Raw genomic sequence first — 27,407 nt, forward strand, 5'->3', positions numbered from 1 at the left:
TGAACAAATGAATGAGTGAATTATTGAGCATCACACAAAAAAGTCTCAGCAAACATGGATGGAAAATCCTGAGTTTGCTCAGAGTATCTTCCAAAGGAGGCAGATTTAATTTTTGGTTACATGAGGATTAACATATAGAACAGGCAGGTGGATCTGTTGGAAGGATCATTTGCCTTCACAAGTTCCATGGGATGGGGATTTGTCAACAAATACCAAGAAACTTGGAGAACACAGTGGAATAATTTCTAATGCCCTGTAAATGGTAATGCAAATGAAATACTTATGTAAAAGTACATTGCAAACTGTTAAGTTTTGCGCAGATATTATATATTTTTTGTTTTTAATGACAATATATGTTAACAACTTTAAAATAATCAGTCTATCCTGGTGGAAAAAATTAAAAAACTGGACTAGGAAATCCGAGGCCTGAGTGTGGTTCCAGGTCTGCCGCTGTCTGCTGTGTGATTTAATGCAGTTGCTTTCTTTCTCTCTCCATTTCATTTTCCCAATCTGTAAAATTAACATACTGGACTAAATTACCTCTGGAATGTCTACCAGCTCTAAAGTTCTAGGCTCCAGGAATTGCTGGCCGGCCAGCTGGCTGGAGGGGTAGGTAGAGGACCCTAAACTTCATGACATTTCCCAGCCTTAACGCTCCTGGTTGGTTCTGGTTTCTTCTTCCCACTCTCTTCCCACTCTTTCCTAGCTCAGAAGGGCCTTTTTTATCTGAAAATTTGTTATGTGCATTCCTGAGCTCTTCTTTGAGTAGTAAACAGTTAAAAAAAAAAAACTGTAGTTATTATGATCATAAAAAAGCAGAAATGATGGTAACCGAAGGAAGGAAGCGTGATAGATATGCTGACTTACATCTAAGAATGAGGGTAGCATGTAAAGTTCATGGAGCCTGCTTCATTTGTGACTATCTATTTTCGAGAGGCATTTCTTTACACGCTTTGGTACAAGAATCACAGAGAATTAGACATCGAATCTTTCCTCTGGCAGACTATAATCTCAGATGGTTGGACATGGAACAAAAAAGAACATCTGAAAGAGAAATCTTGCCCATCTAACTTGGTGGCCTTGGGGAAGTCCCCCGAGTCGGAATGGATGAGAGCACAGAGAAAGCCCACTTGGGTTCAGGTCTACCACTCACTAGCTAGATGACCTTGGTAAGGCATCCTCTACACCTCATTTTTTTGGAAATAAAATAGAGTTAATAGCGTTGAAATGAGAATTAAATAAGAAAGCTCAGTGAGGTAAAGTAATTTGCCCCTAAGGTCATAGAACTAATCATTTAAACCCCAAAGCCCTAGCAAGAAACAGATATAAAAGGAATCAAAAGAGACTCTCTTATAATTTTAGATGACCTGTTGACTAGTGAATTTAAAGCAAGAGATGTCTAGATAGTGCCCACAAAGGTAATTTCATCATTGTTAGAGATTTACCCACATACTTGGTGTCCGTTGCAGCAACATATACCAGAAATGCCTTTGCAGGTAACATTCGCTGGATGGAATTATGTTATTTCATCTAAGTAACATAATTGGATACTCAGTGCCTATCTCCTGGGACGGCAGAAATGATCACTTTTCATTGATCTCCTTTTAGACCTGACCTTGATATTCCTTCCTGCATCCCCCTAAATATATCAAAGCACCGAGGATATAAGCATGTTCTCTTTCAATTCACTTTCACTTGTCTCATGTTGAAGTTTGTGTTCAGAAGCAAGCAATTGAAGAGGCTAGATCTAGATCTGATTTTCTAGTCCCCAGCCTTTGAATCTGCCTCTTTTTTTCCCTTTTCATGTTTGAGATTTCTTAGCTAAGAAAGCCACTTGACAGCCATCGATCATCATAATTATGAAAGTGCATTTGTGCTATGTCCTACTAACCCTCTGTTAAATGATCCCATCTGCAGGAGGAAGGGTGGAAAGGGGGCTAAACAAAGGGCAATGGTCCATTAAGAAACATACTTCTGTATTTCATTAAATCCTAATCCTCACATTGCTACACAAGGTAGATGACATTATCCTTATTTTGCAGATGAGGAAACTCAAGCTTAAAAAGGGCAGGTGACTTTCTTGAAGTTACACAACTGATAAATGACATGTTTGGGATTAAAAACTAAAGTTCTTTCTGACAAGCTATGATTCATTATTGTTGAGAATGAATGGAGATTGTGTAAGAATTACCAAAAATACCTAGATATGGCCTCCAATTTTTACCCAGGTGTAACAGTCTTCAAGGTAATTCAGATTATGCTTAAACTAGTCACACTGGCACCCACAGCATGCACTCTAGAGCCAGGTACTGTTCCTGGACCTTTAAGGACACTTTCTTTTATTTAGCCACATGGCCATAACTTTAAAGTGGTCTTTCTCAAAGTGTGTTCCTCTGACCAACTGAGTTAGGGTCAGCCCAGGAGCCTGTTAAAATACAAATTCCAAGGCTTCATCTGGGAAAGGTGGAGGTGGGAAGTGAAGAGGGTACAGTGGAATTTTCATCATTAAGAAATTCTCTGATAATGTTTGGCATTCAAAGTTTGGTAACAGTTGTTCTTAAAAGGTAATAGATCCTTGTTATTAATGAAATATTTAAAATCACACTACCTTTTTTGAAACCTTTCTAAGTTAAGCATTTTGTATTTAAAATGTGATTATGGATTCTTTTAATGAATAATGAATTTAGGAAGGATACAGGTAGTGAGCTGGAACTCAGTGCAGGGCTTAGCTGAGTGAATTTTACTCGGCACCCAGAGGAATTTGAGGGGATTTATTTTTAGGACAATTAGTAGGTCACAACTTTAAAATTCAAGTCCTGGTATAAATTGTCTGAAATTTGGCCTTTGGCGTAGGCTTTTGTAATATTCTATGCTCTATCAAGTATATGCTTTGAAATATTTAAGTAAAATATTCATAATAAATTATATCAGATAAGGTATGAAATTATAGCAATAGATTCATTTCAACTCAGTATCCTTTAATAAACATCAACCATGTACTAGGGACAATGGGTCACAAAAATAAATAAGCTGATGAATTCTAGCAAACATTTAAAGAAGAGTTAATACCAATCCTTCACAAACTCTTTCAAAAATAGAAGAGTACACTTCTCAACTCATTCTGTGAGGCCAGTAGTACTCTGATACCAAAACCAGAGAAAGACATGAGATTCACTGGTGAAGGTGGCAGGTGTTTAAGCCCAAATCATCTACTGGCTCTCTGACTCTGGCTGGCGGATTTCAGAGAGAGCACCTAGGCAGAAAGAACAGTTACAAGAGCACAATGAGGACAGTGAGAGTGATGGTGGTGATGGCGACAGTGGCAGTGATTATAATTACAGCAGTGCGCGCGCACACACACACACACACACACACACACACACAGTTTCGAAATCCAGCAGTGTGTTTTTGTCAAGGATTCTTCTCTAAGATAGGTCCTGGACTTTTCTGTGCTCTAGATAGCTCATTGCTGGGTTATTTAAACTGTATTCACAGAAGATGTTAAAATCAATATGTAACTTATGAACTAGAATTGGGAATTTTGCTCCTGTGTTGACAAAATTTACTCTTGCTGACTTATTTTCTTTTTTCCCCATCCTCCCCGCTCTGCTGACACTTCCCTCCCATTATTCTCTCACTGTCCTGTTATAAGAGCTCCCTCCATATAAAACCACCATCGCCCCCCTGCAGTGTATCTCTAGCCTTGTTTTACAAACTTGAATTCAGATCTAGATCTAGACTCTTTGATCGTTTTATTTGGTTATGACTGCAAACAGTCAAGTGATGGCAGCTATGGAATAAACTGTTTTCTTTCTAATCCCTTTGGTCTCAAAATAAAAAAAATACATTTGTATCACTTAGTATTTAGAGAAAAGCCTTTTATCCCTTGTGGTGAAATCTTTATTGAATGCATGAGAGCAAAATTAATTCAAAATAAATATACTTGTGATTTCAGGATCTCCAAATAGCTCCCATCCTGGGAACCACTTTTTTTTGGCACATGTTAACCTGCTGGAGTCACAAGCAAAGACACAAGAGAAAGGTCTGGGTTTGGAGTCTTCGTGAGTTTGGGTCCTGGCATTGCCATTTGCCAGCTTTATGACTTTAGACAGGTCACTTTATCTCCCTGAGCCTCCATGTTCTAATCTGTAAAATAGGAATAATAACTTTTATCGTGAAGGGTTGGTTTGAGATTAAATTAGGTGAAGTATATAAATCAATTTATTAAAACTTCTGGCACACAGTAAGTTTTCACAAATTGTGAATGGAACTTTTACATTAAACAAATGCAACTCATAGGACATATTGTAAGGTGAGTTTATTTTTTGCTTCCCCCTCTTCCTTTAAATTTATTCTGTGGAGGAAGTTCCTCCCCAACCCTTACACAAAATTTGTGGCAATTTCTATAACTTGTACAACAAATTTCAGTAAATAAAAGATCTCCAGTCATTAAAACGTCCAGTCCCATGTCATAATCAAGATGCCAGTCTTCGTAAAGTCCATACTGTCTCCCTCCTGCAGCTCTGGCCTACTCCAGATCAGAAGCCTACGGTGGGGCTTCTACCCACCCCGTCCTACTCCCCTCCCCCAGCATCTAACCAGGGCTGGGGTTCATGGCGCAAGAGTGGAAGATGATGGGAACAGGAGAGTTCTTCCTTGGACTGCTGTGGTCACAGTGATCTGTATTCTCTGTACCAGCAGCCAGTGTTTAGAGTGGACTCTCGTGGGCCCTCTGCTGCTGATGAAGTATGTAAATAATTGATTTAAATCATCTAATTTAATCTTAAACCAACCCTTCAAGATAGAAAATGTTATTCCTATTTAACAGATTAGAACATGGAGGTTCTCTGGAGGCCCCCACTCATCACTGCTTTCTCTCCTTGCACATCCCTTGATAAAGGTGAATCCCTTTGGCTGGTCTCATACTCCTTCCTCCACCCTGGGCATCCTACATTCCCTCCAGCTTTTCTGTTGAGATCCGTTTGCTCCTTGAGGTGGCCCTCTTGACCCCCTCTGACCACGGAAACTGGACCATGCATTCTTTGCCTCAACCAACAGAGAGCACAGGTCTCCCTCAACACAGCCAGATGTCCTTCTCTCTGCTCTGGCCAGACTAGCCAGCCATATCTGACCTTCAGATTTCTCAGGAGGGTCACCATTGGTCCACCACATCCCCCAAGATTCACCACCCCCAAGACTCAGGTGTCCTTGAACCTCTCTCTTGATTTTAGTTGAAGTGACAGTGGCTGCCCTTTCACAGCACATAGAGTTCTCACCAATATCCTCTCCCTCCACTACTCCCAGGCTTTCCTTTGAAAATCCTGCGTTGTAATCTTGTGCCTTATTTTGGGATATGGTATAATCTCAGTGCCTCAGCTGAATTTTCCATTCAGTCCTAGGACATGGCTATTATTGTATTATTATTATGTTTAATCTCAGCATCTCCACTTATTGCTTTCCGAGGCCATGACCATTAATTACCCTCAGCTCTGATTTCCTCATCTGTAAAATGAAAATGATAATAATAGTGCTTGACTCATAAGGTCTCTGTGAGGATTAAATAAGATAATGCATAAAATGTACTTTATACAGTTCCTGGCACCGAGCAGGTTCTCTTTAATGTAAGCTGCTTTCACTATCATCACCATTATCATGATTAATCTCAAAGCAAATCAGCTTCTAACTGGAAAGGGCCCCTTATTTACATTATTACCTTCCCTCCTCTTATTGCCTATCCAGAGCGCGCGCGTGTGTGCGCGCGCGCGCACACACACACACACACACACACACACACATAAACATGTACCTGGGGCACATACATACGAGCGTAGCTACATGTGCAGAGTAGTGACTGTTTGGGGGTGTCAGTCTCTGACCACCTTTGATGCTGGCTCTCCTGTAGCCAGCACCCTGGGTGCCCTGTACCCCACTACCACTAACTTGTTTATCTCTTTACACTATCCTTCGCAGCAACCTAATTAAGAAGTGGGCCTGTGTGGGGCCATCTGCTGCTGGATTATCTACCATTTCTCTTCCAGAGTCCCTGGGGATCCCCTAATGGCTCCAGAGTTTCCTGAGGCAGAAAAACAGGGCTAATCCCATTGCTGGGAAATCCTATGCAAGAGCTCCCATATAAAATGATTAAAAATATGAGGAGTGTTCTGCATACTTTTCCTTCTACTGGTAGTCATTTCCGTTTAAGCTTGGCAAAGTCTGGTTAGGCTCCAAACGATCTAAGTGTTAGGATGGTAGGCCTGTTTCCAACTTGTGATCATTTTTTCCTGTCACGTATCACAATAAGACTTCATCTAATCATCCCCTAAGAGTTGTTAGAGGCCCTGCTCTGGGCCTTTTCAGCCCCTGTGTTTCTTACCTGTCGTACCACATGACTCAAGTCTGCCCCTCGCTAGACAGCGAGCTCCTCATCTTTTATCACAGGTGCTAACACAGTGCCTGGCTCATGGTCTCCCTGACCATGACCTTAGACGGTAACTTCACCTCCCTGAGCTTAGTTCCCTCATCCATAAAATGGAATGTAATAGTGTCCATCTCAAAAGGTGTTCCCGAGGATTAGATTAAACACAGCAAAGCACCAGGCGCACTGTAGGCCTTCTGTAAAGGGTAACCATGTTATAAATGCTGCAGTCACTCAGTAATTGAATTAAATAATTAGCTAGCAGAGTTGACACTAAATCAATGATGATTTAATTCAAATCATCATTAAATAAAACATATGTGAATCTTCAGCCTCCAGTCTCTCTCTATCCCAGCCTTAACTTTTGGTAAAGATGAGGAACAAATTATACCTATTGTGTATGCTGATGGGAGTATAAATTAGTATAACTACTCTGGGAAACAGTTTCACATTATTCAATAAAGGAAAATTGTACATATCCCATTGTCCTAAACTGGCCTGAGTCACCCAACCAAAGTACCCCCAGGCCACATCTCCACATCACTCCCCTGGTTGCTGGCCCAGACAGGTGACTAACGAGACTGAGTTTTACGCTGCAGCCTCATAAAGAAATTCTAAACCTCATTTTTGAAGAAACCCCTCAGATTTTGTGGCCTGAAAAACAGTCTCACATTTCTCAGACTCTGATGCTTCTAAGCATGTCTATTACTTCCTTAGAGCTAGCAGGTTGCCGATGGACTTGCTGCAAGTAAAATGACATTGTAAAAAGATAGAAAGGTATTGAAGCCAGGAAAGGTTAGTTGTGCCTGGGTAAATGAAGTCCATAACTCCACTCACCAGACTGCCCACTCCTTTCCTGCCAAGCTGACTCTCCCTGCTGCGTCCCAGAGCGCCCATTACCTCGAACGAGATGGAGTGTGGACAGCCTAAGGCAGAATTTAGTGGGTATCGCTTCCAATGCATCATTAGCAACAAGAAAAAAAAGCGACGTTTAATGTACCCAAAAGGGCATCATGGGGATTACCTATAATGTTCGATATTTATGTTCGGTATTATTTAATGATTTCTGAGGTCTAGTCATGCTCCAGCGCTGTCAGACTTAGAATGCATTTGTGTTTCCAAACAAAGGACTGATGTGCAGCCTTCACACATGGTGATAATCAAGAGTTTGTCATACACAAAAAAGTGCTTTCGTGTCGTTATTTCCTTATGAAATGGAATTGCTAGATCCAAAGATAGCAATTTTAAAGGCTTCATTCACTAACTCACATATTCAACAAATATGCATTGAGCACTTACGGTGGACCAGGCACTCTGCTGAGCCCTAGCATTACAGTGGTGCCTGCTGTGCTGATCCAGTATCCTTGCCAACAGTGGATACTGTTACGCTTTTCCCCTTTGGCAGTCTACATGAAAATAGTTATATATTCTGATTTTAAATGTAATAAATAAGTACATAAATGTGCAAAGAAGATAGATATTTATATGATTGTGGCATAAGGAAAGACTTTCAAAGCATAATCTCAAGAGTAAACAGGATAAAGGAAAAGATGGATAGCTTAGGCCATGTACAAATTTAAAGCTTATATACGTATATATAGATATACATATATCCATATCTTATCCATATCTCTCTCTAATATATATATTCATATATATTAGGCAAAGGAAAACTGAGAAACGTAGTTGCAAAGAACTATCATCTTTTATTTTTATCTCTAATATTTACAGAGAATTCTTACAAGTTAATAGGAAAAAGAAAAATGGAAAACTGACTAATTGCTGTGTTATTTTACAATTTAAAAAGTAAAGACGAGTGTTAAACCAACAAATCAATGAAAAAGTTCTTGCCCCCACTAGTAATAGATAAAAGAAAGTCAAAACCAATATGAGATATCATTTCAAAAGTTAAGTCTTAGAATTTAACTGCTGGTAAGGATGAGGAACAAATTATACCCATTGTGTATGCTGATGGAGTATAAATTGGTATAATTACTCTGGGAAACAGTTTGGCATTATTCAGTAAAGGAAAAATGTACATATCCCATGACTCAGTAATTCCACTCCTGGTTATATACCCTAGACATGTGTAAGAATGTTAACTGCAGAGCTGTTAATAATAGCAGGAAAATAAAATCAATTCAAATGTCAAAAAAAAGAAAAGGATTTGTTCAGCAACACTGAGTGCATGCTGAACCGTTCGAGCCTTCAAACGAGGCACCAGGGACACAGAGATGGCTCAGAAGCCACCTCTGCCTTCCTGAGCCTCACAGATGGGCTCGGAAACAAATGACTAAGAACACAATGTGAGAAATCAAACAAAGAAGCTAGTGCAGGGCAGTCCCAGGGCACCATAGGAGGCAGGCAGCACCTCCCTGAAAGGGGAGGGGTTCCGGGGGAGAGGACTTTGCGCATTTATGTTCCAGTTGGATTTTTTAAACAGCTTTATTGAGTTATAATTTACATAACAGAAAATCTACTCCTTTTAAGTGTGCAGTTTGATGAGACTTAAGAAATCTATACAGTGGTACAACCATCTCTGAAAGATAAGGTTTGCTGCCATTCCTCATGTTCTATTACACTCAGGCCTCCCTCCTGGCCCATGCCTAGGCAACCACTGATCTTTGTGTTTCTACAGTTTGTCTTTTCTAGAAACTTCATGTAAATGGAATCATATAATAGATGGTGTTTTCTGTTTAGCTTTTCTCATTTAGCATGATATTTTCAAGATTAATCCATATTGGTTCATTCCTTTTTACTGCTGAGTATTATTTCATTAGATGGATTTACCCATTTTGTTTACTCGTTCATCAGTGAACAACCCTTTGGGTAATTTCCAGCTTTTTGCCTGGCATGAGTAATGCTGTTATTAACATCCGTGTACAAATTGTTCGTAGGCGTATGTTTTCATTTCCCTTTAGCACTTAGGAGTAGAATTGCTGGGTCATATTGTAAGTGTATTGTTAGCTTTAAAAAAATGTAGAGTTTTTTTCCCCCACAGTAGCAATGTATGAGAGATCCAGTTGCTCCACATTTTTGTCAACATTTAGTGTTATCCGTATTTTTTATTCCAGTACGTGGTGGTATCTTACTGTGGTTTTAATTTGTATTTCTCTAAAGACTAGTGGTGTTGACCATTTTTTCACGTACTTATTTGTCATTTGTATACCTTCTTTAGTGAAGTATCTATTAATAGTTTTCCCATTTTTAAATTAGATCGTTTGTCCTCTTATTACTGAGTTTTATGAAATCTTTATATATTCTAGATATAAATTTAAAGCTTATATATGGATATATAGATACAGACATATCCATATTTTATCCATATTCATAAGGTATATGCTTTACAAATATTTTCTCTCAGAATATAGCTTGTCTTTTTCTTATTTTAATGGTATACTTTGAAGAGTAAAAATGTTTAATTTTGATGAACTTGAATTCATCATTTTTTTCTTTTATTGTTTTAGGTTTTGTGTCATATTTAAGAAATCTTTGTCTACTCCAAGGTCACAAATATTTTCTTCTCTGCTTTCTTTTAGAAGTTGTATGGTTTTAGGATTTCCATTTAGGTCTATAGCCCATTTCTAATTACAGTCATGCTCTGTATAAGGACGATTAGGTCAGCGATGGACTGCATGTATGATGGTGGTCCCACAAGATTATAATGGAGCTGAAAAAGTCTTATCACCTAGTAACATCGTAGTTGTTGGCAATGTCATAGTGCAACACATTATTCACATGTTTGTAGTGATGCTGGTGTAAACAAACTTACTATGCTGCCAGTCCTATTAAAGTATAGCACATACAATTACAGTAGTTAGCTATACCATCTAGGTTTGAGGAGGTATACTCTATGATGTTCAGACAATGATCGAATCACTTAAGGACACATTTCTCAGAACATATTTCCAGTTGTTAAGCAGCACATGCCTATAATTTTTGTGTATGGTGTAAGGTAATGGTTGAGATTCATTTTCTTTTCATACGGATATCCAATTTTCCTAGCACCATTTGTTGATAAGACTATCCTTTCCCCATTGAATTACCTTAGCACCTTTGTCAAATATAAATCAACCGTATATGTGAGCAGGGGTATGATGGTGAATGTTTAACAACTGGCTCTCTGGGAAAAAGGAGGGACCTGATTTGTAGTGTTGGCCAATTTCTTGATGTGGTTGATTTCAAGCTAGCAATAGTTTACAATTAGCTCAACAACTTTGTAAAAATTTAACAACAGGCTCTGTGATCCAGCAAACAAGCTCCAACAAACAAAGATTGATTTCTGACCTTTCTATTTTGTTCATAGATCTATGTGTCTATATTTATGCTAGTAACATATTTGATTACTATAGCTTTGTAACAAGTTTTGAAATCAAGTAGTGTGAATCCTCAGACTTTGTTTCTCTTTCTCAAAATTTTTGGCAAGTCTAGATCTCTTACATTTCCATCTAATTTTTAAGATCAGCTTGTCATTTCTACAAAAAGTCATCCTGGGATTTTGATAAAGATTGCTTTGAATTTATAGATAAATTTCTAGAATTGCCAGTTTAATACTATTGCCTCTTCTAATTTATGAACATGGTATATGTCTTTATTTATTTAGCTCTTCAATTCCTCTCATCAATGTTATGTAGTTTTCAGTGTGCAGACATTGTACTTCTTTTGTTAAATTTATTCTTAAGTATTTTATTATTTCTGATTCTATTGTGAATGGATTTTTTCTAAATTTTTATTTTCCCAATGTCTATTACTACTCTATAGAAATGGAATTAATTTTTGTATATTGATTGGATATACAGCATCCATGCTAAACTCACTCATTTGTCCTAGTACTTTTTGTAGATTCCTGAGGATTTTTTAAATTCAAGATCATGTTATATGCAAGTAATGAGTTTTACTTCTTTTCTAATCTATGTAACTTTAATTTCTTTTCCTTGCTTTATTATACTAGCCTCTAGTGCAATGTCGAATAGATAAGAGTAGACATCTTTGCCTTGTTCCTGATCTTAAAGGAAAAGGATTCTGTCTTTCACTGAGTATGATGTTAGTTGTACGGTTTTTGTAGATGTTGTCTTTTAGGTTGAGGAAGTTCTCTTTTATTTCTAGTTTGCTGAGTTCTTTAATCATGAAAAAATGTTTGATTTGTCAAATGTTTTTTTCAAATTTATAGACATAAATCAAGAAGTCATAAAATAATGTTTTCTTCAGTACCAGCTTTATTTGTTTAAAAAGATACTTATTAAGTACTTATTAAGATACTTATTAAGTGCACAAAACAAAAAGTGAGGAAACAGATTTATTGAGTACTTCACTAAATGTATCATCATACAACGTCCTTGGCACTTTGCGCAGATCATCTCTTAAGAGTGTACTCCCCGAATTCTATGTATACCCGAAGGAGGCAGCACTTCCTCCCACCTTTCAGGACACACTCGCAGTGTTCCCATTTCCTACCTTAGGAGACATCTTTCTGCAAGTAATGGACACAGATTCTCAGGGACCCAACTAACCAGAAGGGTGCAGCCTTCCTTCCTCGCCCTCAACCAGATAACTCTGTGGCCTTTTGGCATAGGCACTCCAGCATAGGAAAGGACATTCCTATGCCTAACAAACCCAGAAAAAAAAATAGAAAGATGAGGGATGAGGCAGAATGAAGAGAGGAATTGTAATTTTCTTATAACTTCATAACTAGCTCTTATTTTTTTTCTACTTGAGGTATATTTTTTCTACTTGAGGTATATGTACTTATTTTAATCACCACACTCCTCCATTCTAATCTTTCACCTCTGCCAACCGTAGGCTTCTTATTTTACACCCTTTTTCTCCCCTACAGTTCCTAGTATAGTACCTAATAAATACTGAACTAAGATTAGTTTGTATAGAATCAAATTGACTCCTAGTTTGAGCAGTTTTCATTTTTAACTATCTGTCCTCATAATTCTATATATTGTGTACATGGGCTTTCTTTGTGTGAGACATTGTTTCCCAGGTGTACAAGGGTCTGTGAGCCACGTGCAGCCTATGACAGGACTCAGCAGCTTCCAGCAGATGAGCTATTTACCTAATGAGGGGACTCCAGTCCTTACAGCTGTTATTGCCAAATGTTGCCCGTGTCAGGTCTTTCTATGTAAGGGAAAGGGATGATTTTTTTCCACTCATTCTCTATTCTTACTAGATTAGCGTCAACCTTTTTTTACATACAGTCATCTTTTTGCCTAAAGATTTCTTTTTCTTATTTTAGCAAACCATCATACATGGTTTTATTGGTATGCATGTGTCTATTGGATATTAATGGATAAGAAGAGCAACCCTACATGGTTATAATGTCGGCATTCTCTAGAAGATTCTCTTTTCTCCCTTTCACACAAAAGAAGCTGAAAGGTGCATTCAAGCATATACTCATGCATAGATTATAAATCTCCTCTCTTGATCCAGTCATTTCTGCCAGGAAAAAGCAATCTCCTACTCCTCTCTGAAAGGGGGGAGAAGCCTTTCCGAGGCCTCCTGCAATCCTCTAGTCTCAGGGACATTCTTTCCTTTTTAATCTAAAAATCCTACTTTCTTTAAGCAACCCCTGGCAGCCGACAGTGTTCACTGACTGCCTCCGTCAGAGTTCATGAAGGAGCCTGTTTCCCTTCCTCGAGAGCACTTTAATAAAACAAATGTAGACAAGATTTTTACAGAGATTTAGTATGTTTCCATGACAACATAAATTATCTATGAAAATCTCTAGGAAATTTTTAGACCATTAAAATCTTAATGCACAATTTTCTTCCTTCATAAAGCAATAGAGGAATGTTGAAAGTTTTGTTGTCAAGAAGTCGGAGAAAGAATTTTATTTCCCAAGGACTTAGATACATAAGAAATAAATCTGGGACTTATAGGCAGAGAAATAAAATTTATATATGATTGTAGTTGGCAGTAATCCATTATTCTAAGTCTCCATTTTTGTCAAAAAAGATTTATACTAATTAACACATGTATATATTCTTCACAGCAGTAAAATCGTTCCTTCTATAATTCTATGTCATTGTATCTTGTAAATGTCAGGTTTTCAATTTAGAAATGAAAGGCCGGCCTCTCTTCTTTTACTATGCTTCTTTTCCAGAGCCAAACTCGCATGCCATTTTCCTGATGTCTCCCCTCCTCCCGCTTCTGGGACCGGGCTTCATCAATCACCCGGCTCTCGCCTATCTCAGTCTCTCTCTTTATAATTGCTCTTTCAATATCTCCCCTTGAATCAATGCAAGAAAATGTGCTTAAGTGGGATGAGGCCTTAAGAAACAAACATCTGTTTATGGTGGACACTCGGTATTGGAGATTTCATTTAATCAGGCATTCATTGAATGCGATTTTGTTCAAGTCTAATGCAAATTGCATTCAGAAATAAATCTGGCATTGAAAGCTGCTGCCCGAATTTTGCCCACTCTGGATGCCAAACTATTGACAGCAGTAGTTGTAAATATAGCAATAGCTAAGCATATTTGATTGTGTAATTGTTCAGATCATCATACCTAACTACAAGGTCAGTGGGGGCAGAAGCTGCTTCTGCCTGTACCTGCTGCAGTTCTAGCTCTGTGCCTGGAAAATAGAAGATATTCAATAATTTTTCTCAAACAAACAACGCTGTACTGTAAACCAAATCCATTATTATACAGTTATCCACCGTGGACTTTGCAATTCTAACACAAACGTCCAGTCCTCTTCTGAGACCTTGTGTCAGTCCTTCCCAGATGAGCTCATTGAAGTTCAGAGCAGGCGAGCGACTGGCCCAAGGGTTAGAGCCAGGATCAAGCCCAGGTTTATCTTATTCCAGAGCCTGTGCTCTTGCCAGTGAACCACTGGCTCTGTTCTGGCCCAGGCTCTGTGCTTCTCGCCTTGGTAAACTCTGCTTGCACTTTCCCAAGCCTTGTATGTGCTGTATGCACTGAGACCACTGAGGCCCATGAGGGCCTGTCTTTCCTTGTTTCTGCTTATGAGCTGGCCCCAATGCAGGTGCATCTTGCTGCACAGAAGGATGTGCTACCTACTAGAGAACACTGCAAAATGTTCGCCCTCAGTTTCTTATGACCAGAGCATGACCAGCTTTGTTAACTTGATGCTGCAGCTCTGCTGGGAACTCAAACTTCCTGTGTTTTGCTCACACCAGTGCTTCCTGCCTTGCGAGATGGAGCCTGGATGTCTTAAACCCCTTTTAATGGGAAGAATAATTTCCAATTGGGATCTCTATTAGACTCTATGGCTGTGTGGCAAATTATTCCAAAACTTAGCAGCTTATGCCAATAAACATGTATTGTTTTATATGATTTCTGAGGGTCAGAAATCCAGGAATGACTTAGCTGGGTGGTTCTAGTTCAGGGCGTCTTATGAGGTCACCTGAACTGTTGGCTGGACCTGAGAGTCCTCTTTAAAGATGGCTTACTCACATGGCCTTTGGACCTTGCCACACAGGGGCTGCTTGAGTATCGTCATTACCTAACAGCTTGCTGTCCTGAGAATGAGTGATCCGAGGGAGAGCAAGGAGGAGGATGCAAAGTCTTTACCCGTCCAGTCTCAGAAGTTGCATACCATCACTTCCACTAAATTGTTTGTTGGAAGCAAGTCCAATCACATTTAAGGAAAGAGGAATTAAGCTCCACCTAAGGGAAGAGTGTCAAAGGATTTGTGAACATCATGCGAAAAGTGACAGATGGATGCCAGATGCTATGAGATGCTCGTGTAGCAACTTTATGCCCCTCCCTGGCTGGGGCAGCCCAGGACTTCCTGCTTAGCTGTTCACACGGGTGAGGCGGAGGCTGCATTCTTCACACCTGTCCTACGCATGGTGAGGGTCATACCGATGCAGAAGGACAGTCCTCACCCTTAACAACTGCACAGTCTGGGAGGGGAGAATGATGTCTGCACAGGTAGCCTACTGTAAGATAGAGCATGGTGAGTGCTACAGAAATGAAAACAGGAGAGCAAGCTTGATTCAGTGGTGGGACTGGGGAAGGCGCCCTAGAGGGGAAGGCGCTTGAGCTCGGCATGGAAAGTCATGCAGATATCGGTAGCTGAAGGTGTGGAGGGAAGGGTGTGCCAGGAACGGGAACAGTATGGGCAAAAACTCAGTGGTAGGAAAGTACAATACATGTTTGGGGAAGGGTAGCATATGTTCTCAGTGGTAAAAATTGGTGATAGTACCTGTGGCACAGGGTCGTTGTGAGTATTACACAAGATAATGCATTTAAAGAGTTTTGCGCAGTGCCTAGCACACGGAAAAGGATCACTAAATGATGATGGGAATAAATGACTGATGAAGATAAGTAAATAGGCTGCAAAGGTAATTTGGGACCAAGTCACAGGGCCCTACATGTCATCCCGAGGAATCATAATGTGTGGGGACTAAAGGGGACCTTAGTTTGGAATTCATCATGTAGGAAACTGAGACTTGCTGAGGTGTTTTAGCAGGGGAGCGGTGTGCTCCCAGCCAGGCTGGAGGAAGGGTTCTTCTGCAGCACGTACTGGATGAATCAGAGTGAGGAATGAGGAGCCAGGATCCAATGTGCTGTGATCCTGGTGCCACAGTCCAGGGACTGGAGGTACTGAGGGCCCAGGTGAGATGGGGCAGAGGGACTGGACGGGAGATGAAGATAGAATATTTTTTGACTCCTTTAAAAACTTTGCCTGGTCAGCAAGATCTTGAAGTCCCGCTTTAGCAGCTGCTTTGAACGTGACTATAAGTTGCCTAAAAGTCCCAAGGGAGCAGCCCAGGAGCATCTTGTCCACCAGGTCTCCAAGAGATGGCTCACACTGGGCCTGGCTCTGCCGCTGGGGAAGGGGGTGCTTGGAGGCTGGCCCGGCCTCTTCCTATAGACTTTCCCAGCACAAATGAGCCACCAGAGGGGTCTCCGAACCTCAGACCTGAACATATTGATCAAGCCTATTTCTGTATGCAGTTTACCGCACCCCCCCCCCACACACACAGAGGGGCATCATAGTCCAAAACCCTCCTCTGCCCCTGCAGAGAGTGTGCAGGAGATAAATCATGCACCAAGCCGCAAGTGATGGTGTCCACCCACAGATCCACTGTGGAAGGGACAGCGGGCCCTTGACAATGTAGTGGAAAATCATCCTGTCCCCATGACTCCCCCACATCGTGATACAGGAGAAGGCGTGGCATGTGGAACACCCTTGGGATACCAGGGGCAGCAGCCCGCCAGTAGGGACTTTCCCAGTGTCTGCTCAGACTGAAGGGAAGGGCTCTGTTGTGATTGCTGCCAGGAGTCACGAGCTGAAAGCAGGTATTTGGCAAGCGTTAGTCAGGTTTTTCTCTCCTTATCTGCCCCCCGATTCTCAGGTGCTCCTTCCTACCCCCAGCCCTTTACCACCATGGCAGCTTCACTCAGCAGCGGCACTGGGCTGCTTCCTATCAACCTAGGGAGAATGGGTTTTATGAAAGCTTGGGAGACTCCAAAGGTTTACTTTAGTAAGGGAAACTCTTCTCTACAAAGACTTACAGACACAGCGCGCATGCGTATTAGGGGATGGTTTTAGCAATGCGAGAAGCCCCAACTGTGAGCAGCCTTTGTAAGTATCTTAAATAGAACAGAACACTTGATTTTCTCTAATTCTCCAAGTGTTTCTTGAGTGTTTTGTTCTGTGCTGTGCAGGGCACCAGGGAAACACAGAGCTCAGTCCCTGTTGAGGAGAGACTCCTTTTAGAGCAGGAGACAAGCTTGTGAGCACATTATCATTTCAGCATAATCAGCACTGGAATAGAAGCACATTCGGGACCTTTTCATGTCTCTAAGGAGCAAGCACCTGCCCTGTCAGGGGCAGGGCAGGAAGGGCTCAGGAGGAGAGCCATGAGCTGACCAGAAGTGAAACCGAATAATAGTTACTCCTATTAAAAGCTCACTCAGTGCCAAGCCTTTACATCCTGTGAAGGATGCGAGAAAGATATGGAGCGTGGCCTGGGTGAAGGAAGGGCCCTGGCAAAGCAGGCAGGGACTGAAGTCCTAGTTCAGGTCTGCCCCTAACCTGCAGTCCGACACAGGGTAAGTTCAAGGACATCCCTCTGCAACCACGCAAATGAGATTAGACTCGAAGGTAGAGTCCTGTCATGAGTTTTCTATTAAGTATCTTATCTCTCAAGAGAAACAAAATGAATTCAAGTAAGCATTAAAGAACAACTTGAAACTACATAAGGAACCACAAAGTTGGGCAGTAGAGTAAAGGGTTCAGGAGCTGAAAGAGGGGAAACTTTGGGCTCAGAAATCCAGGAAGGGCTCCTGGAAGAGGAGAGCCCTGAGCTGAGCTTGAAGAACTATTATAATTGGAGCAGCCTGAGAGGAGAAGGACACCATAATGGAGGAATAGTGCAGCTTTTCTCAGGAACATTCAGTGGCTCCCCAGACCTACCGCACATGGCATTTCAGGGTCTGTCCAGCCTGGCCAGCTTCTACCTAGCCCAGTCATCTTGACATCCCCCCAAGAACCTCACCCTCCTGCACCCTGAGCAGTCCACCTGCTCTCTGAATGTACAGATACAGACTGCCGCCTGAATTCCCTTCATCTCCTGCTCTGCTTCTTTCAGTGCCCCCTTCCCCACTCCTCTGCTTCAGAATCAGTCTTTTCCCTTTCCCTCTGATCTCTCTCCCATTTGCTTAGGGTCACACGTGGACAGAGCCTAACTCACTAAACTACAGACACCTCAACTGTGGTTTACCCCTCCCCGTGGACCACACATCACACCAATGGCTCATGTTTGGCAAATGTCAGATGAATGAATGAATGAATGACCAAGCCAGAATATGGTTTCACAGAAAGGGAAGTTCATGGCTACAGGGGTTCATGAACTTGTAGTAAGAGGCCCTGAACGTGACTGACCTGAGTGTGTGGCCCATACTGCTATGGGTGGGGTATCTCAAAGCTGGAGGAGCTCAGGTGTCATCTAGCCCAGTCTGTGTCATATGAACCCTCCACAGCATTGCAGACAGCAGGCCAGACCTTTACAAGCACCTTCAGTGCAGACCCATGCTGTAGCTATAGCACGTTGCCCAAGTGCCGTGGGAAGGATGTAGTCTGTGGAATCTGACTGGGTTCAGATTTCAACTCTGCTATTTGCCAGCTCTTTGGACTTATGCAAGCCACTTAACCTTTCTGAGTCTTGGTTACTCTTTTTTTGTAAAAGGAATATAATACTACCTCCTTTCAAAGGTGTAAAGATTATAGAAAATATACCAAACACACACACACACACACACACACACACACACACACACACACACACACCCCAGATTATAAAAGGTGACTAATGAATAGCAGCTAATTTTATTTTTATGATGTGATTAGTTGTTACATATGGCTGGGAAAGTTTAGTGGAGAGTTCAAAGTAACAAAATTTGGATTTAAACCTAACGGTCTGTCATAATTACAATGAACTTAATATGGGACTCATTAACATGGTCTCATATGAAGACGATGTGCCAAAGATGTTCAGGATCAGGGGTAACCACGCTTTTGTCCTAAGGACACACCGCATGGAAAATACTCACACTGAGACACTTGCCAGCCCACAGGGGCTGCTGCAGACATCCAGAAAGCTGCAGAGGCTGGCCTGGGAGAGATGGCCCAGAAACAGTGATCAGAGCCAGTGAACGCCAGTCTCAGTCCTAATTCTGGAATCAGGCAGGGATAGGAGCAGAGGACGCAGGTCTCTGCCATCATATATTTAGGACCCAGGTTGTTACTTGTTTGGCTGCTGGGAGGTTTAGGACAAGTACTAGGGGCACATCCAACAGACAGGGCTTCGGTCCTGAGGGAGGCAGCCTGTAGCCTCAAGCAGGTAATGGTGCCCAGAGCCCCAGATATAACCAGGGCCAGCTCTAGGCCTGCGTATAGCGCCAAATGATTCAGAAGTCAGGTCTTAGTAACTGGTTGAAACTTTGGAAGGTGGAGAAGGGAGGAGGAGAAGTGAGGAAAGAACCAAAAGGTAGCTTTGATGCCAGAGTGGATGGGCGGCATTACCAGAATCAGGAGGTTCTCAAGTCTCATCCCAAATTCTTTCTCTCAGTTTTCCAGTCTCAGTGGATAGCACCCCCGCCCACAGCCCAAAGCCCTGGAATTTTCCCTGGAGTTTCTCTCCCTGACCCTGACCTCCCACAGTGCGGCTGTTGTCAAGTCCTGCCCATGTCCCTCTTGAAACAGTGCCCTATTCTCCGTCCCCAGTGCCACTATCCTGGTTCAGGCCTCCACTTTCCTCCTAGCTTCCTGCCTCACCTCCCCTTTCTGTCCACCATTCACACTGCTGCAAAATTCTCTTTTCTAAAAGTATTCTAACCATACTCATCCGTAGCTTGAAATCATTTTGTGACTCCTTGTTACAGTCCTAAGCATCTTAGCATGGCTAGCAGGACCTTCATGATCTATCCACCTTCTTATGCCCTTCCCCATAAGCTTCGACCCAGACATCTGAACTTCCTGCAGGTCCCCCACAGGGGCCATGCCTCTTGTGACCCTCTTCCTGTACTCCCCACTCTGCCTGGGCCTGTTTCCCCCTCTTCTAGCCAGCACCCTATCAGCCTCTCTGACTTCACTCCAGAACCAATCCCCCCACGCACCTCCCTGACTCCTGGGCTGGCATCAGAGAAAGTTCTGGCACCATAAGAAGCAAGCCCTCTTGGGGAGGAATTATCCTTAAGAATTCTGGATAACAAAGGGTCTTCATCATGACAAAGCAGGAAGGGAACTGGCGTTTGTCATTTGACTGCAATATACCAGGCACATTGTCTAACAAAACGCCTAACACATTCTCATTTAACTTTCTCAACTCTAACCTCACACACAACAGACACTCAATTAGATGTGTTTAACCCATGAAAGACTGAATGGATTGAGTTTTCAGCCTCATTTTAGATATCGGGAAAATAAGGCCCAAAGATTAGAATTGCCTGTCCTTGATCATACAGTGGGAGCTGGGAGCTCTTCTCCAAGGTACTACTGCTATTGCCACAGCCCGCATTAACTTGGCAGGAGAAAAACTTATATATTTATCCGTGAGGACAGAGTGAAGTTAATTCTTCAGCCACACATCACTCAGCGCCACAAGCACTAAATGCCAACTTTCTGAGTTTGCAGCCCTGTGTGAGGAGCGCTGCTTCTACGCATATGACGTTTCCTATCCCTGTACTTTCTTTGATTCACAGGAATGAATTCAGAGCATGGACAGACATCAAGCCTGTGAAGCCTATAAAAGCAAAGCCCCAGTACAAGCCTCCAGATGATAAGATGGTTCATGAGACCAGTTACAGTGCCCAGTTCAAAGGGGAAGCCAACAAGCCAACACCAGCTGATAATAAGGTCACTGAGCGCAGAAGAATACGCAGCCTCTACAGTGAACCTTTCAAGGAACTCCCAAAGGTGAGACAGATCTTGTGGGGAACCCATTAGCACAGGCTGGAACTGAGGGGTTCACTGCAGCAGAGCATGGGGACCCAGTCCCCAAGGGCTCCTGTAAAATCTCTCCTTTTCCTTGTATCGCTCCGAGACAGAAGGGCTTTCTTTTTCTTTTTATTAAATTTATTGAGGTAACATTGGTTAATAACATTATATAAATTTCAGGTATACGGCTTTATAATTTAATATCTGTATACTCAATTGAATGCTCACCACCAAAAGTCTCGTTTCCGTCTACCATCATATATTTGACCCCCTTTACTCAGTTCGCTCTCACCCACCCCATTTCCCTCTGGTAACCACCATTCCGTTTTGTGTATCTGTGAGTTTGTTTTCATTTTGTTAGCTCATTTGTTACTTTGTTTTAAATTCCTCTACGAGTAAAATCATACAGTTTTTGTCCTTTCTGTCTGACTTAATTTCACTTAACATAATACCTTCAAGGCCTATCTATGCTGTTGCAAACGGCAGTATTTCATCTTTTTTATGTAGTATTCCATTGTGTGTGTAAGCGTATGTGTGTATACACATTTTCTTTATCCATTCATCCATTGATGGACACTTAGATTGCTTCTATACCTTGGCTATTGTAACTGCAATGAACATAGGGGTACAGACATCTTTATAAATTGGTGTTTTCCTATTCTTTTGATAAATATCCAAAATAGAATTACTGGGCCATATGGTAATTATAGTCTTAATTTTTTGATGAACCTTCATACTGTTTTTCATAATGGCTACACCAGTTTATATTCCCACCAAAACTGTACCAGAGTTTCCTTTTCTCCATATCTTCTCCAACACTTGTTATTTCTTGTCTTCTTGATAATAGCCATTCTAACAGGTGCAAGGTGATATCTCATTGTGGTTTTGATGACATGATTTTATATAGAGAGAACCCTCAAGACTGCATCAAAAACTATTAGAAATAATAAATGAATACAGTAAAGTTGAAAGGTAAAAAAATCAATATACAAAAATCTGTTGCGTTTCTATATACTAACAAAGAAATATCAGGAAGAGAAATGAGGAAAGCAATTCCATTTACAATCACACACCAAAAAAATTAAATAAAATGCCTAGGACTAGACTCAACAACAGAGGGGCTTCTTAACAGGAACCTTCATTCAAAGGGAATGTGAAAAAGGAATATTATCTAAAATAAAAACATCTTGAAGACTGGCAGATGTCTAGAGAACTAGCTCTTGATTTTAAGAAGCCCAGGAATAAAGTGGCAGAAAATCTCACCTGGGCCCTAAATCCCTTGTCTTAAATTAATTGCATTTGCCCCCTGAAGTGCTGGCCCAGTATTGGAGGCATCTTTGCCTGCTTCCTTCCCACCCTGGCCCCTGCTTCATCCTCAGCCCCAGTCACCGGACACTTCCTCTCCGTACCCCCCCCCCCACCTTTTTTATCCTTTCCCTCAATAAACACCATCCATCAGCAATTCTTAGCCTGTCACAGTATGCCTGTCATATCAGCTGCAAGATGTGTTCTGAGTAACTTATTACTATAATAAACAGCTTGTGAAAGATTTACATTTCTAAATAATTTACAGTGGATTCAGGGATTTTCCTCTAATGACACTACTTTGCCTTATTTACATCCCAGAATGCATGAGAGAGAAAGGGGGAGAGAGAGAGAGAGAGAGAGAGAGAGAGAGAGAGAGAGAGAAGCATGTTGGAGATTAAGCTGCTAAAACAGGAATCATACACCTTAGAGTTTATTCTTTGAAGTCAGGCCACAGGGAATTGTCTGAATATCAGCTCTCCCATCTGTAATAGCAGAAAAAGTCTGAGAACCTCAATAGCCTTTTCTCTGCTTTGCCCTAAAGTCTTGCACTCAGTGGTTTGCTCTTTGGCCCAGGACTGGTTGACAGGTAAGATAACTAACTGACCCAGTTTGCCTGGACTCCTCCTCCAGTTGTAGCTCTGAAAGTTTCATGTTCCGTGAAAGCCCTCAGGCCCAGGCAAACCAGGATGATCGGTTACTTTACACACAGCTTAAGGGTGACTGAAAACTCCTGGACCTCAATGAGTAAATGACCTAGCCTGTGAGGCCCGATGTCATCTCTGTCCACCTCCCACAGATGAAGTGAGACCCAGGACGTGGGGTTGACTTTGCACAAAATAAGATTCAAGGAAAATAAATCTAGAGATGGATGGGAGTGTGGCATATTGAGAGACCATACCCAGTGACCTCAGAGTTCTTGAGAAAGAGAAGGCGAGGCCATCTCCTAGGAATAAGGGGGACAGAGCTTGAGGAGGGAGCTTAGGGAGAATGGAGTAGGCTTGAACAGCTGCTCTGGGGAATATGGTTCAGGGAGCCAGCCTGAGAGGAGGAGAAGATGGCTGGGCTGGGTAGTTCTAAAGGCCTCACTGAGACAAGATTGCCTGTCCAAAGCATCTCGGTGAAAGCATTTCTCCATATGCACTCACCAGTCTAGAGACGGAAACAGAGGAAAGGCCAACTTAGGAATTGTGGTAATAAAACACCCTGGAATCTCTGTGTCTTACATCAACAAAAGTTTATTTCTTAAATACACAACCCATCGTGAGTCAGCTGCAACTCTCCTCCTTGTCACCTCTTCAGTCTGAGACTCAGGGTGAAGGAGCGGCCTCTCTGTGGCAGTGTAAGGAGAGCACTGGGAAGCATAAGCTGATCGGGTCTGCCTGGAGGTGACCCGAGTCACTTCTGCTCACATTTCACTGACTGCAGTAAATCATATTCCTGCCTGACTTGAACAAGGTGAGGAGGTATAATCTTCCCACAGGGAGGGAAAGCAGATAGTGCACATAATAACAGTCCACTCATTGCCTGGGTGGTCCGGGGTGAGAGCTGGCAGGCCAGGGAGCCCATGTGGTCAGCAAGAGTGTTGCCAAATGACTGACCATGGGAGGAGCCGAGTGACCTAACGTCACTGAACACAGTTTCTACATTGTGCTTTCTCAGTGTCAAACGTCACCCTTACCATCATTTAATTAATCATGTCTTCTCTCTAAATTCTCTCTCCCACTCCCTCCTCTTTTGTGTTTCTGTATTTGCGGTCTGTCTGTCTGTCTCTTCGTGCAGGTGGAGAAACCTAGTGTTCAGAGTTCCAAACCCAAAAAGACCTCAGCGAGCCACAAGCCCCCGAGGAAGGTCAAAGACAAACAGGCGGTGTCGGGCCGGGCCTCTAAGAAAAAGAGCGCGGAGGGCGCCAGCGCTGCCCGAGCCGAGGACAAGGAGCAGAGTAAAGAGATGAACAATAAACTGGCTGAGGCGAAAGAGTAAATTTCACTGCACTTTCCTTTTATTCTTCTCTCCTTTTTTTTTTTTTTTTTTTTTTAACCAACCAACAAAAAGGCCACAAAATTGATTAGAGGCTTCTCATCTGCCTTGGTCCTGAGAGTTCCAGGAGCTCTTTGGTTTTTGTTTTTGTTTTTGTTTTTAATGGAGGAATGCTCTTTCAAAGACCGTATGGCATGCCTCCTCTGCAAATCTAGACCAGCAGGGCGAGAGCGGCCCGTGTCCACGTCCAGGGTCCCTGGAACCCCAGGAAGTGCGGCTCACTGGCTGGCTGCTCCTTCCCATGGCAGGTGAAACTGTGTGCTGGTGGGGAAGGCAGGCAGGGCTTAGTGCGCAGAGACAAGCCCAGGTGACTGCAGAAGACCTCTCCTGGTAGTGCTTAGAAATGTCTATGGGGTGTCCTCTTCCTGTTTCTCCCCAAGGTCAGTGTCAGTGATCAACTTGGAACTTTAGGTAAATGTGTTCTTTTCTAAATTTGAAGCGTTATCGTGTGCTAGAGAAGCTCAACTTGGGCTTCGGCAATTGCTAACATTTGTGGAAATATTTGAAAAACAAACACAAGAAAACCTCGGCCTTAACGTCAATAAATAAGTTGTGTCTGATAAGTTTAAGTGATTTTTTTAAATAGAATCGTCTGTTAGAAATGTGTGGCTGCGTTTAGTTTCCTGTCAGTGGGCTTTAAATTGTACAGCAAGTGAAAGATATGCCACTGATGACTAAAAGTAGGTCAGGGTAAAGATGAGGAATTTTAGGTACATTCTAGACATCTTCATAGGAAGATGACAAAAATGAGAGGATTGTTTCCTGTTCTTCCACAGCAGACTGTCTATCCATTGCTGCCGATTTTGCAGACAGCTGGTTACAGGTGACTGAGGAAGAAGGTTCAAGATAGAGGGATAGTGTGTTTAGAACGTGATTTTCCTGCTTCTGAGAAACACAGGGCGGGAAGCAGACGTTGTGGCAAGTGTGGCAATGTTTACTCTCCCTTCCTGAACTGTTTTTGCTCTGCTCCTCAGAGAGGACAGAGGATGCTGAGCTTCAGGTTATAGGAAATTTCTGCAACTTAGCTAAAGACTAGGAGAGTTTCCTGCTAAGTGATTAGCAAGCATTTTTGACCTCATTAATGAGTAAAAGAAGCTCTCAGTGAATTATGCGTTGCGTTTCTGTGTGGCCAAAGGCCCCAGTGGTGTCCAGTGCCACCTTAGCTGTGCTAGAGCTGTGTTGTAGGCATTAGTCAGAGAGTTGTGAAGAGACCCCAGTGCTTGTGAAGGACCCCAAAATATCTACCAGAAAAATTACATTTGCAAACCTCGTGATGTGTACGTTGCTCAGTATGCTTTATTTCTTATGTCCTTAAAGTGCTTACTGTTGCCAGCATTTGGGAATTGCTGGACCGCTGTGTGACTCCAAGCCTCTGCTCAGGCTTACTTCTCTTTTGTAAAGAAAGTGATGAGTGAAGTTCTCACACTTCCTTACCTTAAAAATCCCTGAGGTCCTTTCTTTGGAGGAAGCTGAGCCTCCACATGCTCTCTCATATTCTGACCATTTAAGTAGCAAAGTCTCAGTTTACACCACTTTGTTTCTCGCCTTGATGTTGATTGAGAAGTCTTTTGCGGATTAATTGGGCATGAGCTGTGCGGGCCATATTTCTTCAGAGAATAGGTCTACTAGAAATGCAACACTTGGCCAGGCCCACTGCCATCCTCCTTTCTCTCTGAGGGTATGGAACTGTGAGGAAGGAGAAGTACTGAGGAAGGTAGAAAATGTTAGTGAGTTTAGTGTTCATGAATCACAAATTTTGATGCCTATCTGAAAATGACCAGAGTCGATCTCTGTACTAATTCCATCTATTTGCTAGCTAATCTTAACATTAACCAGAGAACTCTAGCAATGTGGTCTTAACTTCACCCAGAGAATTTGCCAATGTACGTTCATTTCCTCAAGATTTGGCATTAGTCGGGCATGTCGATATTAGCCACAATTTGGATTTCTCCATAGAATAGTCATATATTTTTTACAGAGCAAGTAAATCAAACTTTACAATGCACAGGGGACTGTTCATTCAATGTGTACTTACTGAATGCCTGTGTCAGAAGTTGTGTTAGACATGGCAGGTAGTAAACATAAGTCTGTCTCCACGGCAGCACGATCAGAGCATACAGGAGACTTGACCCTTGTGTCTGATTCAAGTTTGTGTTGCCCAAATTGTAGAGTTCTCCACCCAGAGTCCTGGCAGCCCCAGAGACTAGGTTCCCAACCTTGCGGCACCTGAGGCTTGAGATGACTTGTATAAGGTATTTTTCAACCCCTTCAGTATCCCCATCTTTTTAATATCTGCTTGTAGTTCATTTTGACTTTTGAATGTGTCACTTCACTGGCAAAAAAAAGCTTCCTTTGATTTCTACTGTTTACAAATAAAACTCAGCCAGTCTTGTTCTGTACCCTGGACATACTGATAGAAACTGATTTCAGTTTCACAAGCAGTATTTTGTTTCTGCCTTTCTGAAGGTGACCAAGCTTCCAACGCCTGTTCTGCCCATTTTCGTGCATTTCTGTATGGTTCCTCAACTCCCCTTGCAAAATAGGGAGGACTGAAGCATCTCCACTGTCTGCTTCGCTTGCTGGCAAAAATAATCCTAAAAATAAAGCTGGGTGTTGGCTCCCACAGCTTCGCGTTCCCTGTTAGCACTCCCATTCGGTCCATTATATCTTTGCCTCCCCAAGACAGACAGGAAGTGTCTAACTACAATTTTGTGGCCTGAGTTTTGTTGCATACCACAGATTGTCTATGTAATGTGTAGCGCACACCTCTCTTGGTGCTATTTCATTCCTGCTGTTAGTAAGAAATTGACAAAAATATTCATGTATAGCCAATTGATTGTGACGTGCTTGTGGTCTGTGCCTGCTCAGAAAAAAACAAACTAACTAACAAACGAACAGTTTTCCAATTATAAATAAATGCTAAAGACGAATACCACTTTCTTGATCTTATTTCCTTGGTAAGGCCCAGCTGAGGAGGTGAAGGAGCTGCTCCCCACGAGAGGAGCTGTGCCCCGCAGTTTTCCGGGGTTCTCCATAATGCAGCTTGACTCTTTTAGATTGCCTCTCAGGTTCTAATTGCGAGCAGTCAGAGCTAAGTGTTGGGAAAGGCGAAGATGGACCGGGAGACCCACCGGCCAACAAGGTAGTGTAATGTTTTGATCCCATGTTGCTGGGGACGAGTGACCACCTGCACCCAGCACGTCCTCGCCACACTGGGAGGCTGGGC

At 42.1% G+C, this 27,407-nt stretch overlaps 1 protein-coding gene across 1 annotated transcript in view; it reads left to right on the forward strand.

The window, feature by feature from the left end:
• Window positions 1-27,407, forward strand: part of MAP6 (microtubule associated protein 6) — a 68,460-nt gene that overhangs the window by 25,627 nt on the left and 15,426 nt on the right. The window contains exons 2-3 of the mRNA XM_016161600.2: window positions 20,602-20,815; window positions 23,924-24,120. Coding sequence (XP_016017086.2) covers window positions 20,602-20,815; window positions 23,924-24,120 — 411 coding nt within the window. The remainder of the gene's footprint in view (window positions 1-20,601; window positions 20,816-23,923; window positions 24,121-27,407) is intronic.

The sequence above is a fragment of the Rousettus aegyptiacus genome, unplaced genomic scaffold (genome assembly GCF_014176215.1).
Source record: "Rousettus aegyptiacus isolate mRouAeg1 unplaced genomic scaffold, mRouAeg1.p scaffold_m13_p_5, whole genome shotgun sequence".
NCBI classification, from domain to species: Eukaryota; Metazoa; Chordata; class Mammalia; order Chiroptera; family Pteropodidae; genus Rousettus; species Rousettus aegyptiacus.